This window comes from Ascaphus truei, chromosome 22 (genome assembly GCF_040206685.1).
Source record: "Ascaphus truei isolate aAscTru1 chromosome 22, aAscTru1.hap1, whole genome shotgun sequence".
Lineage (NCBI taxonomy): Eukaryota > Metazoa > Chordata > Amphibia > Anura > Ascaphidae > Ascaphus > Ascaphus truei.
Window position 1 is genome coordinate 19,826,034 of NC_134504.1, and position 19,603 is coordinate 19,845,636.

At 44.4% G+C, this 19,603-nt stretch overlaps 2 protein-coding genes across 2 annotated transcripts in view; one reads left to right on the forward strand and one right to left on the reverse strand.

The window, feature by feature from the left end:
- LOC142472496 (uncharacterized) overlaps positions 1 to 19,603 on the forward strand; it is a 664,758-nt gene that overhangs the window by 508,881 nt on the left and 136,274 nt on the right. The gene's annotated exons all lie outside the window — the stretch shown is intronic.
- Positions 1 to 19,603, reverse strand: part of LOC142472494 (uncharacterized) — a 35,681-nt gene that overhangs the window by 13,507 nt on the left and 2,571 nt on the right. Inside the window, exon 2 of the mRNA XM_075579552.1 lies at positions 1,518 to 1,762. Within this exon, the coding sequence (XP_075435667.1) occupies positions 1,518 to 1,683 (166 nt within the window). The 5' untranslated portion in view covers positions 1,684 to 1,762. The remainder of the gene's footprint in view (positions 1 to 1,517; positions 1,763 to 19,603) is intronic.

The following is a 19,603-nucleotide window of genomic DNA, read 5'->3' on the forward strand; positions in this document are numbered from 1 at the left end:
GATTTTTATCCACTATTATTCCCTGATGAAGAAACCCGTTGGTTTCGAAACGCGTTGGAAAGTGTGTTAGTGATTTGCCTTAAATCTACTGCTCCACTATTGTAAACTGATCCAGCAACCGGCGCGAGTACCGGTGAAACTCTCCAGTGACGTCACTAATCCGGAAGTGCCTGAACGGAGGACAGTGAGAGGAGCCCAGCTGGCGTGGAGCTCCGTTTGAAGCAGTCATTCCTGTGTGAGCTGCAGATGTGCTGGACTTTCCGTGTGAGCAGGGACTTTGGTGGACTCCTTACCTACCCATTAGGAACCGGTGGTCACGAAGCAGTTTCCAATACCTGTGATGACATCTAATCCGGCTTCCACGTGGTGTTTGGGTAACATTAATCCCTGAAATGCTTGTTTAACAGCATTCTGATGTACGCACAATACTTACCTTCTTAATTTTGTGTCAATATAATTTTTAATGCACTATGAGCGTTGTGCGCTGTGTTTCTTGTGTTTTTACTTGAGTTGAAAAGTATGAGACTTCATGTATCTTGTTAACGCGATATACTTCTTTGGTTGAAATCTACGTCATAATTAAAATGCAGGGTTTTATATTCTAAATTCCCTTCATTGAGATCATAAGCGCACCTTTCTGGGCGTTCTCTCATCCCACCCCTTTCATCACTCTCTCTACGTCAGTTTTATGACTTATGAAAAAAACCTGTTATTTTTACGTTTTAAGATCGTTTGTTTGAGATCATCTTTTATGGTTCACATTTGTCCAGCGCCACTAAAATAATTTCTTTGCTAGTATATCTATCTCGGATTTCCCAAGAAAATCCCCTGACTTTGCAGGAAGCTCATGGACATACCGCTACCATTTTCAGTGTTGGACATAATATAGGTGTGCATACAATATTGATAGTAATCCCTTTTTTTACAACATAACTAGCGCTTGATCACTAATCACTAACCCATTACTTAATATACTTGCCTGGATAGGAAATATGACCGCATAATTTCTATTTTTGCATGAGAAACACATCAGATTATACATAAAAACCCCTGGTTATTTGCATCATTTGATTTGTGTAATCACAACGGTTACAAATATCTATTTGTTATTCTTGTAAAGTGCAGTTAGATCCAGGATATTTAGATTTAGGCATGTCCTCTGATACCCTGCCAAATTGTCCAAAGGTGGTCTTTCAGGGTACATTTAAAAGCTTTACGTTTATTATAGTGTCAGGACAACCATATCTCAAATGCCGCCACTTAGAAAAACCAGATGTCCTTTTTTCTAGATACCATCAGTTCTATAAACCTAAGGCTGGGTCAGGGGTTTAACAGGCAATAAAAACAATTCTTGTATTTTTAAGACAATTTGTAACCAATGTTTATCTCACGTTGCCAGATTGATTAAAATCATTTAATCGTTTGTCATATATATTTTACAAATCCCATAACTGCAAAATAACCAGATATCCCGTCCTTGCAAATTTCAGAGCCATCAAAATATATACAATACTCACTTAAGTGTGGATCCATACTGGCCATGGGCGGTGCTCCTCTGTCCATGCAGGCCGTGGGCGGTGCTCCTCTCTCCATGCTGGTAGTGGGCAGTGCTGCTCTGTCCATGCTGGTAGTGGGCAGTGCACCTCTGTCCATGCTGGTTGTGGGCGGTGCTCCTCTGTCCATGCTGACCGTGGGCAGTGCTCCTCTGAAGGTGCTGAGATAGGACGTTCCTTGATTTATATTTGGTGAATGCCAGCTGTGTCTGTATAAAAGAGAAGTGTAATTAGTACGATCTGTTTTCTTGGAGAAATATACATTTAGTATAAGCTTTCAAACCTAAAATTTTTAACACAAAACAACCCCAAAGGAGTCAGAAAAGACAGAGACAACAAAACGTAATCTGGTCCATCCTCAAACAGGAACTTCATTTCTTCAAACAATACAAAATACATTAATGGTTAAGGATTGCTATAACAACCATCTAGTATACAAAACCACAGTATAAAGAGTCAGAACAACAGCTATAAGACTAGCAACACCCTCTTAGTGCAACATAGTAACAAACTTTATAGTGATATAGTATGAATAAAAAAAAGCAGATACATCTGGTGCTCCCGTTTGGCATCTGAGAGACTGATGTATGTATGTATGTATGTATGTATGTACAGTTGTGTGAAAAGAAAGTACACCCTCTTTGAATTCTAAGGTTTTACATATAAGACCATAATAACAATCATCTGTTCCATAGCAGGTCTTAAAATTAGGTAAATACAACCTCAGATGAACAACAACACATGACATATTACACCGTGTCATTATTTAACAAAAAATAAAGCCAAAATGGAGAAGCCATGTGTGAAAAACCAAGTACAACTTATGATTCAATAGCTTGTAGAACCAACTTTAGCAGCAATAACTTGAAGTAATTGTTTTCTGTATGACTTTATCAGTCTCTCATATCGTTGTGGAGGAATTTTGGCCCACTCTCCTTTACAACGTTGCTTCAGTTCATTGAGGTTTGCTGGCATTTGTTTATGCACAGCTCTCTTAAGGTCCCACCACAGCATTTCAATCAGGTTGAGGTCTGGACTTTGACTGGGCCATTGCAACACCTTGATTCTTTTCTTTTTCAGCCATTCTGTTGTAGATTTTCTGGTGTTCTTGGGATCATTGTCCTGTTGCATGACCCAATTTCGGCCAAGCTTTAGCTGTCGGACAGATGGCCTCACATTTGACTCTAGAATACTTTGGTATACAGAGGAGTTCATGGTCGACTCAATGACTGCAAGGTTCCCAGGTCCTGTGGCTGCAAAACAAGCCCAAATCATCACCCCTCCACCACCGTGCTTGACAGTTGGAATGAGGTGTTTGTGCTGATATGCAGTGTTTGGTTTTCGCCAAACGTGGCGCTGTGCATTATGGCACAACATCTCCACTTTGGTCTCGTCTGTCCAAAGGACATTGTTCCAGATGTCTTGTTTGTTCAGATGCAACCTTGCAAACCTAAGCCGTGCTTCCATGTTCTTTTTAGAAAGAATAGGCTTTCTCCTGGCAACCCTTCCAAACAAACCATACCTGTTCAGTCTTTTTCTAATTGTACTGTCATGAACTTTAACATTTAACATGCTAACTGAGGCCTGTAGAGTCTGAGATGTAACTCTTTGTTTTTTTTTGCAATTTCTCTGAGCATTGCACGGTCTAACCTTGGGGTTAATTTGCCGAGACATTCACTCCAGGGAAGATTGGCAACAGTCTTGAAAGTTTTCCACTTTTGAATAATCTTTCTCACTGTAGAATGATGGACTTTAAATTGTTTGGAAGTGGCCTTATAACACTTCCAAGATTGATGGGCAGCAACAACTGCTTCTCTAAGATCATTGCTGATGTCTTTCCTCCTTGGCATTGTGTTAACACACACCTGAATGCTCGAGACCAGCAAACTGCAAAAACTTCAGCTTTTATAGAGGTGGTCACACTTGCTGATGATCAATTAAATCAAGGGCATTTGATTCGCAGCACCTGTCTGCTACTTAGCATCTTAATCCCTATGGAAGCAATGTACTTAGTTTTTCACACATAGCTTCTCCATTTTGGCTTTATTTTTTGTTAAATCATGACACGGTATAATATGTCATGTGTTGTTCATCTGAGGTTGTATTTACCTAATTTTAAGACCTGCTAACAGATGATTGTTATTATGTCCTTATATGTAAAACCTTAGAAATCAAAGAAGCTGTTCTTTCTTTTTCACACAACTGTGTGTATGTGTGTATGTGTGTGTGTGTGTGCATATATATATATATATATATATTATATATATATATATATATATATATATATATATATATACACACACACGCACACACACACACACATACACACATACACACAGTTGTGTGAAAAAGAAAGAACAGCTTCTTTGATTTCTAAGGTTTTACATATAAGGACATAATAACAATCATCTGTTAGCGGGTCTTAAAATTAGGTAAATACAACCTCAGATGAACAACACATGACATATTATACCGTGTCATGATTTAACAAAAATTTAAGCCAAAATGGAGAAGCTATGTGTGAAAAACTAAGTACATTGCTTCCATAGGGATTAAGATATATATACACAGTGGTCAACAAATCACCAAAAAATCTACTCGCCGAGCAAAAAAATCTACTCGCCACCTGGTGCCACATGTGTGCTGCTTGGGCCAATAGGAGCTCGCCACGATGTTAAATCCACTCGCCCGGGGCGAGCAAATGTATAGGTTTGTCGAACACTGTATATATATAATATATTAAATCAAAATTTGTGGGGTTGAAACGACATGTGGTGAATCTGATTGGTTCAGCCTCTGGCCAATCAGATTGGTGGCTCTATGTAGTCACCCAACTGCCGCACACACACACACACACAAACACAAACCGCCGCCTCACACCCCTGCGCCTCCAGCCTCCCCTCCATACAGCACTACACACACCACCTCCCGCCTCCCCTCCCTCACCCCGGTGCCTCCCGCCGCAACCGGCCGGGACCAAGCGGCGGAACGGACGGCCGGGGGCAGCCCACCCCCCTCACCCATACCACCCCCTCACCTGTAGGGTGCGGCGCCGCACAGAACTGCGGGGGGCGGGGCCTGCACCCAAGAAAGCCAACGCTGAGCGCCGCACGGGACTGCGGGGGGGCAGGGCCTGCGCCCGAGAAAGCTGGGCGCCGCACGGGACTGCGGGGGGCGGGGCCTGTGCCCGAGAAAGCTGAGCGCCGCACGGGACTGCGGGGGGGGGGGGGGCGGGGCCTGTGCCCAAGAAAGCTTAGCGCCGCATGGGACTGAGACACGTGTGTGTGACACTGTGTGTCCCCCTCCTATCCCGTGTCACTCCCCCCCTCCTGTCCACTGTCCGCTGCCTCCCCCCCTCCGGTCCGCTGTCCCCCCCTCCTGTCCGCTGTCCCCCCCCTCCTGTCCGCTGTCCCCCCCCTCCTGTCCACTGTCCCCCCCCTCCTGTCCACTGTCCCCCCCCTCCTGTCCACTGTCCCCCCCCTCCTGTCCACTGTCCCCCCCCTCCTGTCCACTGTCCCCCCCCTCCTATCCACTGTCCCCCCCCTCCTGTCCACTGTCCCCCCCTCCTGTCCACTGTCCCCCCCTCCTGTCCACTGTCCCCCCCCCTGTCCACTGTCCCCCCCTCCTGTCCACCCCCTCCTGTCCACTGTCCCCCCCTCCTGTCCACTGTCCCCCCCCTCCTGTCCACTGTCCCCCCCTCCTGTCCACTGTCCCCCCCCTCCTGTCCACTGTCCCCACCCTCCTGTCCACTGTCCCCACCCTCCTGTCCACTGTCCCCCCTCCCTCCTGTCCACTGTCCCCCCTTCTTCCTGTCCACTGTCCCCCCTCCCTCCTGTCCACTGTCCCCCCTCCCTCCTGTCCACTGTCCCCCCTCCCTCCTGTCCACTGTCCCCCCTCCCTCCTGTCCACTGTCCCCCCTCCCTCCTGTCCACTGTCCCCCCTCCCTCCTGTCCACTGTCCCCCCTCCCTCCTGTCCACTGTCCCCCCCCCCTCCTGTCCACTGTCCCACCCCCTCCTGTCCACTGTCCCACCCCCTCCTGTCCACTGTCCCCCCCCCTCCTGTCCACTGTCCCCCCCCTCCTGTCCACTGTCCCCCTCCCTCCTGTCCACTGTCCCCCCTCCCTCTGGGGGGTGGGAACGGAGAAAGAGGGGGAGAGGAGGGAGCGGGAAATTTAACTCACGGGCAACGCCGGTTCTCCACTGTCCCGTCATCCCTCCTGTCCACTGTCCCTCCCCCTCCTGTCCACTGTCCCTCCCCCCTCCTGTCCACTGTCCCTCCCCCCCTCCTGTCCACTGTCCCTCCCCCCCTCCTGTCCACTGTCCCTCCCCCCCCTCCTGTCCACTGTCCCTCCCCCCTCCTGTCCACTGTCGTCCCCCCCTCCTGTCCTGTCCAGAGAAAGAGGGGGAGCACAGAAATAGGGGGAGCACAGAAATAGGGGGAGAGGAGGGAGCGGGAAATTTAACTCACGGGCAACGCCGGGTCACTGCTGACACCGGCCCCCCAACCCACCCACTGCTGACACCCCCCACCCACCCAGTCACTGCTGACACCCCCCCACCTCACCCACCCACTGCTGACAATCCCACCCACCCCACCCAACCAGTCACTGCTGACACCCCCCCACCCCACCCACCCAGTCACTGCTGACAACCCCCCACCCCACCCACCCAGTCACTGCTGACAACCCCCCCACCCCACCCACCCAGTCACTGCTGACAACCCCTCCACCCCACCCACCCACTCACTGCTGACAACCCCACCCCACCCACCCAGTCACTGCTGACAACCCCACCCACCCAGTCACTGCTGACAACCCCACCCCACCCACCCAGTCACTGCTGACAACCCCACCCACCCCACCCACCCCGTCACTGCTGACAACCCCACCAACCCAGTCACTGCTGACACCCCCCACCCCACAAGTCACTGCAGACACCCCCACCCACCTAGTCACTGCTGACACCCCCACCCTACCCCACCCACCAAGTAACTGCAGACACCCCCACCCACCCCACCCACTGCTGACACCCCCCACCCACCTAGTCACTGCTGACACCCTCCCCACCCCCCCCCACCCAGTCACTGCTGACACCCCACCCACCCAGTCACTGCTGACAACCCCCCCCACCCCACCCACCCAGTCACTGCTGACAACCCACCCAGTCACTGCTGACACCCCCCCCCCCCCAAAAGTCACTGCTTCCCTCCCAGTCACTGCGGACAAATTACATCCCAGGCAACGCCGGGTCTCTCAGTATGTGTGTGTGTGTGTGTGTGTGTGTATATACACACACACACACACACACACACAGAAAAAGAAGAGTAGCGCTATCAGTTTTTTTTATTTATTTGAAGTGAGTGCATGTCCTGGCGGCCTCTCTTGTAATTGAATACATTTGTATCTTTTTATACAGTATTATGCTATGGGGCTGGCGCCTCTTTTTCTTTTATATATATGTGTGTGTGTGTGTGTGTGTGTGTGTGTGTGTGTGTGTGTGTGTGTGTGTGTGTGTGTGTGTGTGTGTGTATATATACATATATATATATATGTGGTTCACCTTAACGCTCTGTGTATTACTATTCTGTTTAGCCCATTATTACTGTCAGTGTGCGGGTAACTGTGCACCGAGGCGGTTTTTCAGACTGCGCATGTGCGTTTTGCGCTGCCGGCGTCCCTGGTGGCCAGGGAGAGTTAATGAGGCGTCTGCTCACAGCTGTGATGCGCGGCGCACTCGCCCTGCTGGCGCTCCGGCAGTCAATATGTTTTGGCCCACTGCACATGCGTGGCGCGCGACTTTCCCCCGCAATGGCAGTAGACCCTGGGACCAGTGTCTAAGGGTGTCTCTCTCCTAATAGTTTAAGTGCCTACTCTCATGTCATGATGAGTCATTTGGATAATCAGGTAATAGGGGAGGGGGCACGGAGCACAGCTATGTTGCATATTTTGTCTGATTGCATGTTGGTGATTGGTTCCCTTTGTTTGCATTGCACTATGGGTGAGGGTATATATGTTTGGTCACTTGCACTTGTGGGTTGCATGGCCCTGAGGAAGGTCTCTCTGTGGGACCGAAACGTTGGCTTACGTGTATTTCATGTTGTGAATATAGATTTTTGGATTAACCCCGTGCGGTCTGCTGTCTCTTTACTGGTCTTTGGATTGGTTCGTATCATACTTATTCTCTATGGGACTAGCATCTGCTATTACAACCTTTTCTACTACAGTGTGCTGACTGACCTTCATGTGCACATATATATATATATATATATATATATATATATATATCTTATTATATATTAGTGAAAGCACTGTGTGCCTGTCTGCATCTTCCTGTGTCCCTAGGGGAAATCTCATTGGTCCCTTGGGCCGCCCGCCCGCCCCCGCACACCTCTCATTGGCCTGAGGCGGAGTGATGGGCCAAAGGGGCGGGGACACACACACACCCTAGGGGGGTACATACATTAGCAGGGCTCACAGTGTTAGCAGCACCCGCGCGCACCTCCTCCTCTCCCCGTGTCTCCCTGTTTCTTCCACACACCCCCGGCGCCGCTACAGTCAGCGGGACACACACACTATTATTACCCCTTCAGCGCCCCCCCTCCCCTCCCCTCCCGTGTCAGCGGCCGTGCGAGACCCCCCCCCTCCTCTATATCTCCCACCTCTCCCCACATGCATGAAGAGCCAGTGGTCAGGCAGGCTGCCTCGCGGCGCCGAGTGCCCAAGATGGCGGCGGCCTGAAGGACCACCATCCTCCCTCGCGGCGGCCGGAAGCCTGCCTGTTTCCCGCGCTTTCACCTCTTGTGTGAAACCGTATCAAAAGCCTTAGCAAAATCTAAAAAGACCACATCAACCTGCATTACCCTGGTCTAAATTCCTACTTACCTCCTCAAAGAAACAAATAAGGTTAGTTTGGCAAGATCTATCCTTCATAAATCCATGCTGACTATTACTAATAATTTTGTTTTCCATTAGGTATTCCTGAATATTATCCCGTATTAAACCTTCAAGTAGTTTCCCTACTATTGAAGTCAGGCTTACAGGTCTGTAATTCCCCGGGTGTGATCTAGCTCCCTTTTTAAATATAGGCACCACATCTGCTTTACGCCAATCTTGTGGTACTGAGCCTGTGGAAATGTAGTCTTTGAATATTAAATATAATGGTTTTGCTATTACTGAGCTTAACTCCTTGAGAACTCTTGGATGTATGCCATCGGGCAAAAAGTAGGGGAGCCCCTGCTGCTGCCTCATATAAGTAATGAATGAACGGTGCTTTGGGTACAAATACAATGGAGAATGGAGATGTATGCCATCGGGGCCAGGTGCCTTATTTACTTAAATTTTTTCAAGTCGCTTATGAACTTCTTCCTCAGTTAACCAATTGGTCATTAATATGGAGGCCGTGGCTTCCTCCTGTGGCGCTACTATTGAACTTGATTCTTCCCTGGTAAACACAGAGGCAAAGAATTTGTTTAATACCTCTGTTTTTTCCTTCTCTCCAATAATCTGCCTACCCATCTCACACTGAAAGGGTCCTATATTTTCTTTTCTCGTTTTTTTGTTATTAAGGTACTTAAAGAACTTTTTAGGGTTGACCTTACTTTCTATTGCAATCCTTTTTTCATTATCCATTTTTGCTAATTTAATTGCCTTTTTGCAATTTTTGTTACATGCCTTATAATTCTGATACAATGTCTCTGTCCCTTCTGACTTAAAGAATCTAAACGCCTTCCTCATCTTGTCCATTTCCTCCCCTACCTGTTTATTTAGCCACATTGGTTTTGACTTATTTCTTTTAAACTTATTACCCAAGGGTATACACTGATTAGTGTGCTTTTCTAACAATGTTTTAAAGACTGCCCATTTATCTTCTACATTTTTCCCTGCAAAAACATCATCCCATTGTATTACTACTAGATTAGACCTCAATTTATTAAAATCTGCCTTTCTAAAGTTTAAAGTCTTTGTTGAGCCCAAGTGATCTGCTTTTTGATAATTTATTTCAAATGAGACCATGTTATGATCACTGTTACCCAAATGTTCCAGGACTTGAATATGTGTTATTACTTCTACATTGTTTGATATGACCAAATCCAGAACTGCCCCTCTCCTGGTTGGTTCCTCAATAATTTGGGTCATATAATTATCTTTAAGCACCCCCAAAAACCTGTTTCCTTTTGTTGTAACGCTAATCTCATTGCCCCAGTCTATGTCTAGATAATTAAAATCCCCCATTATGCAAACATGACCCAGTTTTGATGCCTTCTCCATTTGCAAATGTATTTTAGCTTCCTCAATCTCACAGATATTTGGTGGTTTGTAGCATATTTCCACAAACATTTTCTGCCCCAACATTCCCAATATCTTCACTCAACATGGCAAATCTATTGGGATGTGTCAGCTCAGAAACGACCTGCCTCTCCCTATTGCCCCTGCTTCCCCTTCTGTCACCCAGCTACCTACCTGCTCCTCACTAACAGCAACTAAGCTACCTACCTGCTCTACACTAAAAGCGCCACCATCTACACCACTAGTCGAAGCAAGGGCCTGCTCAGTGAGCTCTAATTCCCTTTCAAGATTGCCAATGTCCCTCAATATTGCAAGTTGCCTCTTCAGATTAGCAATCTCTGATTCTAAAGAGACCACCTGCTCACACTTCTCACAGCGGTATGCTCCTTGGAACAGCTGCTCCAAGTGCACATACATGTGGCAAGATGTGCATTGAGTGGCATTTTCAATCCTGCTCATTCTAGCAACTATGAAGTTTAGAAGTACTAACAGTAAACTGTACTTCAATAAACTATACCTTGTTTAACTGCTTCCTTGTTCAAACTGCTTCTGGTTCTAACTGCACACACTTTAACCAACCAGCACTTCAATCAACCACACAGATCAATCAGTACACGCAAGCTATACATAAATTGATATAAAATATAATAGTTACAAAATAGTAAAATACAAATTCAATTTTATATATATATATATATATATATATATATATAAGATGAGACCCATCAAGGTCGAAACAGCTGTCTGTGGGTGGTTTTCTGGGTATGCACCTTAACCCTGGCTGTGCTCAAAGCTGTGACCATGCAGCAAGCTTAAGCCTATAGGGAACCATGTTAAAAATGGTTATTGAGGCAAAAAGTGACACTGTGTGCTCATTTGCATGTCATTTCCCAGAATCCCTTGCTGCAGTGGAAGTGCTGTATGCTGGGTGATAATGGGGAAAGGTGGGGTTGCAGACCTGCCTAAGACATGCAGATGAGCATACAGCTATATTTGCATATTTGCTTTCCTGTGGAGGGTTTTTGTCACTTTTTTTACTCACCATAACTTAACTCAGTATTATATATATATATATATATATATCAACAAAAATAAGCAGCTGGCACTCTATATAATGAAACACAGTGGTGGTGCTAGTCCCATAAAAATAAACAAAACATATTAGCATCCTTGCGTCCGGCAAATAAGAGACAGCACTCACTTCCAGGGGGGAAAAAATGTGTATTCAGGCATGTGTGAACAGACAACCGATCCCGACATTTCGGCTCCGGAACGGAACCTTTCTCAAGGGGGGTGCAACATACAACAAACAGACAGGGTATATATAAAAGAGAAACATACAAAAATCACCTGTGTATCATTACCTAAGGCTTGTAAGCCCGCGAAACTCAGAAGCAGCTTGATTGTTTAAATTGTTCTGAATTGTTTTAAGTGTGCTCCAATATCAAGAGCGCTGATATGTCTCAACGCTGTAATTGTACAGTTCTATCTGTTTCATATATCCTACTCTAATGGTGAGAGTATTATTATACTCTAGTATTACAAATGCTAATTTCCAATATATGGTATACCTTTATATTCCTCTGACTCTAGATTGTGTAATAAGATGATGGTGCATTCACACCATTATATGACTCTGTGACACTATGTTTTTTATTGGATCCTATGTTCGTTTTTGTATCCCAAACTACAACCTTCATGAGCCTAAACGCTCTATATTTCAATTTTATCCTAGATTTTATTACAGCATATACAGTATGTGCACATATGGTCCATTTATCAGTAATTGATGTGTACATCATAGTAACCCTGCTGTCCCCTTTTTATACATGATGGTGTGTATACAGCACATTTTTGCTTTAATACTCCATGAGGCATTTAGAGGGTTAAAGTATACCCTTAATTGATCTGGTTATATAAGTATTAGAGGGGAGGGGGTCCTATACTCCTGACGAAGCCTGTTGTCCTATTGGGCGAAACGCGTAGAGTGGACCCGCCCAGGAAGTGCAAGGATTGGTCCTGCCAGCCGTCCATCACGAGCCACACCGGAAGTGACGCGACGGAGCTCAGAGCATCAACCTGAAGTGACGTATCGCATCGGAGAAAGCACTGGAGGTGATCCTGAAAATATCACGGTGAACAGCAAAGAAGTAACGGCGGTGCGGTGAGCGGTGGCCATATCCCTATCACTCCTGAGTCACTTGTTAAAGTGATAAATGCTTATGTTTAATTTTAACATTGTAAGTGCGCATTTTTTAGCTACATTATAAAGTTATCCTTTTTTACCATTGATTTGCACCATGGAGATTGCTTTCTATTTTTCCATGTTCTCATCCATTTGATTTGTAAATGTGAGAGGTATCCTGTCTACATCTAGAAGACTTTACAGACTCCACAGATCCTGTATTTGCCCATACCCTACTGCTATCCTCTGAGTAGGCTGCACACGAGAGCCAAGATTTTCACATATTATCACACTGAATTATACAGTCGGCACTTAGTTTGTGTTTCTTCTGTTGTTTTTTCCTTCATGCTCCCCCTGGGTTGTGAGAACATATATCGATCATCTGGGACCAGTGTTGGCTAGAATGTGCCAGTTTTCCCTGATACTCTGTTGTATCAATCACGACGATGTACTGTAAGTGGAGATTACATTAAACCGATCCATTTCCGATTGTTTGGTGGATGGTTTCAGGAGATCCTCCCGAGTGGGAATTCTTGCCTTTGCCAAGGCCTGTAATATTTCTTCTTCTTGGTATCCTCTTTCCCTGAATCGCTCTGCCATCTTTGTTAATGCAGTGTTCACCTCCAATGGGTTGCTGGTGATCCGTCTTGCTCTCAACATTTGAGAGTATGGAAGTCCTCTCTTTAGTGTCACTGGGTGGTGACTCTTAGCGTCCAGTAAAGTATTGCGGTCTGTTGGTTTGTGAAAAACACGGGTACCAAGTGTACCATTATCGACAAATATCACTGTATCCAGAAATGCAATTTGTGTATCACTATGGCATTCCGTGAACCTAATAGTAGACGGTATCTCATTAATATGAGCCACGAATTGTATCAAATCTTCCTCCGATCCTTTCCAAAGTACAGTTGAACCCCGTTATAACGCGGTCCTTGGGGTCCACAACCCTAAGACCGCGTTACAACCGGGGTCGCGTTAAAATTTCACCGGCATCAGCTCTCGAGCCTCCTCATTACAGATTTAATTCTCCTCCATTTTGCCGCCTTACCAGTGCTCTCCTCTTCCTGCTGTCCACGTAATCATATCTTTCTGCTCTGCTCATCTCTCTGCTCTCTTGCCGTCGCGTGCCATTGTTTTTTTTTCAAACATTCAATTCAATGCTTTATTGACGACACAGACACAATTAAACATTAATACATTTTGTACAAAACATATGCAGGGATTGAACTCAGGACCTTCTGATACCAATGCCTTGCTCGTTACCTCTACACCATAGGCTTGATGTGACAAAACATAACCTATAAATATATTTATCCTCTACAACACATTGCCAGAGGGTACATGTCAATGTTAAATCTTAAGTCTATTTCTAGATGTTTATGACATCGCACAGCTTCCGTGGTGTAGTGGTAGAACTCTTAACCAACATATGAAAGGGTCATGGATTCAATTCCTGTACGAAATGGTATAATTAATTTTTTTAATAAATTATTATTTTAATTATATTGTATAATTTATAAATATATAATTATTTATTATTCTTTATTAAGTAATAATTATTCATTAATCAATAATGATGTATTAATAATAATTCATTATTAATCATTCTTTATGATTAATTATGTATTATTAATAAGCATGATTATTAATTATTATTAAGTTAATTAACAAATTAATAATTATTACTAAATACTTAATAATTATTAACTCTTACTTATTAATAAAACGTATTAGTACTTAATAATTATTAACACCCAATTAGTAATAATAATTATTAATACTGCATTATTAATAACAATTATTAATACTTACTAATAATTAATAATTATTAAGTATTAATACGTTTTATTAATAATGAAGTATTAATAATTATTATTACTAATTGGGTGTTAATAATTATTAAGTATTAATTATTAAGTATTAATTATTAATAACAATTATTAATACTTACTAATTATTAATAATTATTACGTATTAATACGTTTTATTAATAAGTATTAATAATTATTATTAAGTATTTAGTAATAATTATTAGTTAATTAACTGTTAATAATAATAATTAATAATCATACTTATTAATAATACATAATTAATCATAAAGAATGATTAATAATGAGTTATTAATAAAGAATTATTATTAATACATCATTATTGATTTGCGAATGAATTTGGTGAATGAATGAGTGTCCAGGCTGACGTCTGTTTAGGCTCCTCCCTAAACAGACGTCAGCCTGGACACTCATTCATTCACCAGTCGGCACACGGAAGCGGTGACGTCATCACGCCCACGCCAGCGCGAAACACACGCGATCACAGGCAGGGGCTGGCAGAGACTGGGGTTTGCTGTGGGACAGCCGGGTCGGGCGTCTTATTTGTTTTTAAAACTCACGGATCTTGTGAGTATAATTCTGTACCTAGCCAGGAGGCGTTATTAAAGTTGTTTAGATTATTGCGCAATCCTCTGTTTTTTATACCCCTTGCCGGAGATCACATACAGGAGACCGGGACAGGATAAATGAAACAATTTCCAGAGACGGAGTTTCTTCCAGAGCCCAGCAGAAGCGGGAATACCACGTGGGGTTCGTGTTAACCTGTTAACATCTGGACCAGATGGAGCACAGATACAGATTCTCTCAACTGCATGCGGCCCACCCTAAATCTAGTAAGTGGGCATCTATTTGAGTCATACAAGGGAGGACTTCATTGCTGAAAAGTCAATACTGCGCAATGTTTTGTCCCTGCTTTTTGTCTCATATCACAGGATAACAGTTTGCTGTATACGAGAGACTTTATTCAACCCAATTTGAGGACAGAGTCATCACACCATCACACATTGGAAAAGGACTTCACTCGATTGTCACATATATATCCTTTATTCACTTTGATTTTGTATATCCACAATATCACTGTTTGTATGCGCCAGGTTTCAATTCCACTTTTGTATTTGTATATTGTTATAGGGTCCATTTGAGATTGTTCCCTCAGTAGAATCACCAGGCAGCTTTTTTGTACAGTTTATTTGTACACTTAATTACTCACACAATTTGATGCACTGCACATTTATATATTTGGTCTAGCGCTGGTTTAGTATTTTTGTTATCACTATGTCTGCTTTTGTACTGCACATGCGCAGTGCGATTCCCCCTCCAAGATGGCGGATCGGCACTCACATCAAGCTGCTTCTGATTTTCGCGGGCTTACAACACTTAGGTAATGATACACAGGTGATTTTTGTATGTTTCTCTTGTATATATACCCTGTCTGTTTGTTGTATGTTGCACCCCCCTTGAGAAAGGTTCTGTTCCGGAGCCGGAACGTCGGGATCGGTTGCTGTTCACACATGCCTGAATACACATTTTTTTCCCCCCTGGAAGTGAGTGCTGTCTCTTATTTGCCGGACGCAAGGATGGTAATATGTTTTGTTTATTTTTATGGGACTAGCACCACCACTGTGTTTCATTATATAGAGTGCCAGCTGCTTATTTTTGTTGATATATATATATATATATATATATATATATATATATATATAAAATTGAACTTGTATTTTACTATTTTGTAACTATTATATTTTATATCAATTTATGTATAGCTTGCGTGTACTGATTGATCTGTGTGGTTGATTGAAGTGCTGGTTGGTTAAAGTGTGTGCAGTTAGAACCAGAAGCAGTTTGAACAAGGAAGCAGTTAAACAAGGTATAGTTTATTGAAGTACAGTTTACTGTTAGTACTGTTAGCCTGAATACATATATATATAACCTTTGGATTATACTGTCCCCACACAGGATAAGCAAAGGTCACTAAACATCACTACTCTATCAATATTAACCCCCTGACGATAGCTGGGTGGTAGCTCGCCAGTAATCTTAAACTATATCAATACCCTACATGAGTGAATAAAATTTGAGGGTCCCTGTAATCCCACCCCCACCCATCACCTACAATAAACTGTAATGTCATATCCCCCATCCGCCCATTAATCCAAAAGCAGATATGAGAGCACCTGCGGGGAAGGGATATGACATCACACATCTTAATATATAAAATTGAAAGGTTGGTACTAGCTGCGGTAAATCTGATTGGTCCTCAGCCTCTGGCCAATCAGATTGGTGGCTCTATGACGTCACCCGGCTCTATGACGTCATCCAACTCTCTCTCTCCCCCTCTCCCTCCCCCCCACGGCTCCCGGACGGAGGGGAAGCGCGGCGCGGCCCTCCTGCCCCAGCCGCCAACGCTCACTTCCCTCCCTCCCCGGCGGGGGGACAGGCAGTGGGCAGGCAGCCTCCGGAAGGACCCCCTTCCTCCTGCAGCTGCCCCCGGTAAGATGGCGGCGCACAGCGGACAGGCGGGGGGTGGTATTCAGTCAGGAGAAAGGGGGGGGGAGGGAGTCAGGAGAGAGGGGGGGAGTCAGGAGAGGGGGGGAGAGAGGGAGTCAGGAGAGAGGGGGGAGAGAGGGAGTCAGGAGAGAGGGGGGGAGAGGGAGTCAGGAGTGAGGGGGGGGGGGAGAGGGAGTCAGGAGAGAGGGGGGGGGAGTCAGGAGAGAAGCCTGAACAGCTGTGAAGAGGGGGGGGGAGGGAGTTGAGAGGGAGGATGGGGGAGGCAGAACATTACATCACGGGCAACGCCGGGTATATCAGCTAGTATACATTAAAAACAAAAAGTAGAATCCATTTATATATATCGTTCCACTATAGTTGCAAGTCCCTCTACCAAGGGTGGCTTGCAGGATTCAAGGCAATGAATCTGTACATTCCTGTATGTTAAATATAATCCACTCCTTGTGAATATCAACATTCCTAAATAAGTGATATACATATAGCTGATGCAGGTTAGTGAAACCAGAAAGAAGCTAAGACAAAAGAACAAGGGGAAAAGGCAAAGAAAACAGAGGGAATGAGGAGAAGAAAAGAGGGAAGAGGGAAGAGAAAGAAGGGGAAAGAAGAAGGAAGGAAAGGTGGGGGAGAAAAAAAAAAAAAAAAAAGAGGAAAGAGTGCAAACTGATGGGGAACACAGAAGCAGTACATATATGGGCATAAACTTTCACTAAAATTATGCGAAAATATCTGCTGTTCTTTTGCATGATGTCTTGGTGAGGCTATCAGCCATGTTAATCTATTTTGGACCATAACACCATATATATATTTATGGGGCTATGAGTATAGGTTCATACTAACATCTACAATCACCATACATTTTCCGTCTCGCCCACTAGGGGATCTATTTTAGTTTTTTCGATTTAGTTATTTTATGCATTTCTTCAGATTTTATTGTGTAATTAATTTGTTTGTCGTGTCATAGTTTAGGTTGTGTGGGACCTTCCCATTTGGTTCGTGTATATACCTTCAAATTATTGGTACTAGTTAATATACTGGTACTTTATGCATACTATATTAACTACGTAATGAGTGCAGCTTGCAGGGACTTTTAGTGACCCCCTTGGTCACGGAGTTGTGTTTTGCTTTAGGAGATGCCACATAACTGGGGTACACATAAGAGGCAATAGTTTTAGCTTTTCTGTATACAAAACGGGGCCCTTTTTCCACACAGTTCACTAAACTATGATCCATATGCAAAATTCCCCCAATGGTTACGAATAATTTGTTGAACCTGATGGCTACATTTATTAACGGGGTTTCGTCCCCAATCCATCCAGGTCTCCCCTGCTCTTGTTTGTTCTTCCCACAATAGTTAGTTTCATTAGTAAACTTATAACTCTTTTTCCCATCTGCCAACCCTGTCAGAGACACTTCCCCTTGTGGAGAAAGTAGGGTATTGTCTATCTAAGGCCAATACTTCCTCAAACGTTTGTTGCAAATCTTCTCTTCTGTATCCTCTTTGTTGAAAGCGGCTGCTCAACTCTCCAGACTGTCGGACAAAGCTTTACACTCTTCTGCTCCATACATCTCAGCCCTAATTTCTCGTTATGCACCATCCCGACTCATGCGTTCTTCTCAAGGATGTCTTCTCTCTACCCCCTTTGTATCTAAAGCCTTCTCCCACCTTAAACCTTTCTCACTGATTGCCCCGCACCTCTGGAATGCCCTTCCCCTCAATACCCGACTAGCACCCTCTCTATCCACCTTTAAGACCCACCTTAAGACACACTTGCTTAAAGAAGCATATGAGTAGCACCGTGGCTAATACTACACATGATACATCAAGCTTGGCCTCTTGCAGACGCACTTACCAGAATGCCCTCCTTCGGTCTCTATACGTTCTTCCTACCTACCAATTAGATTGTAAGCTCCTCGGAGCAGGGGCTCCTCTTCCTAAATGTTACTTTTATGTCTGAAGCACTTATTCCCATGACCTGTTATTTATATTATTTGTCATTTATTATTGTCGTGTATTACTGCTGTGAAGCACTATGTACATTAATGGCGCTATATAAAGACATACTGCACCGACACACTTTATTCGAGCAAATACCCAGTATGTACCTGGCAGATACCTGGAATGCGCCGCTCCTCACCTCTGACAAGCCACGTTGTGTTTGCCTTCCCAGCCTGGGTTCATGCCTGGCTGACGGGCGGCTGATCTGTTAAATGATAATGATTAGGATTTAATAGGCTGCAATGCTTCGCGTGTCTACCAGATGGCATAAATTCATGAATTGTAATGCAGTATATATATATACTGTGCAGTATTGCAGCCAGCGGAAATAAAATGCTTCAATCCCTGCCTGGAAAATACCTCAATGCACTCGGGCAGAAAACAGTCACAAACCTCAATACACCCGGGTATACCCGAATTCGTGGGACTAGCCGAGCTCGAATAAAGTGTGTCGCCAGTGTACAATACAATCAGCTGATTATTTTATGCAGCAGCAGCGGGCTTTATAAACCATGTCCTACAGGCCCACCAAATGAACCTGACTAAGCATATACTTGCGAAACGCGTAGTTCATGTGGTGACCTGGACTTTGATCTTTCTGACCACATCCGGCCACTGTAGCACCTCAGCTGCAGTCCTGAGCACCGGACGCGGGGCAAGGAGCACACTACAGCAGGACGCAGAAGTCTGCTGCGTCCACCGGAGCGGTCTTACACATGTAAGTTTGTTGTTTGCTCACTTTTTTTTTTTATCTAATAAAGTACACCCTTGTATCTGTACCAGTGGTGTGGCAGAGGCAGAATAGAGAGGGCGAGAGAGCGAAAAGAGAGAGAGCGAAGAGAGAGAGAGCGCGAAGAGAGAGAGCGAAGAGAAAGAGAGAGAGAGAGAGCGAAGAGAGAGCGAAGAGAGAGAGAGCGAAAAGATAAAAGAGAGAGAGCGCGAAAAGATAAAAGAGAGAGAGAGCGAAAAGATAAAAGAGAGAGAGAGCGAAAAGATAAAAGAGAGAGAGAGCGAAAAGATAAAAGAGAGAGCGAAAAGAGAAAAGAGAGAGTAAAGAGAGAGAGAAAAGAGAGAGAGAGAGAGAGAAGAGAGAGGAAATAGAGAGAGAGAGAGAAAGGAAATAGAGAGCGCGAGGAAAGAGTGAGAGAGAGGAAAGAGAGAGAGAGGGAAGAGAGAGAGGAGAGAGAGAGAGGAGAAAAAGAAAAGAGAGCGAAAAGAGAAAAGAGAGAGCGAAAAGAGAGAGAGCG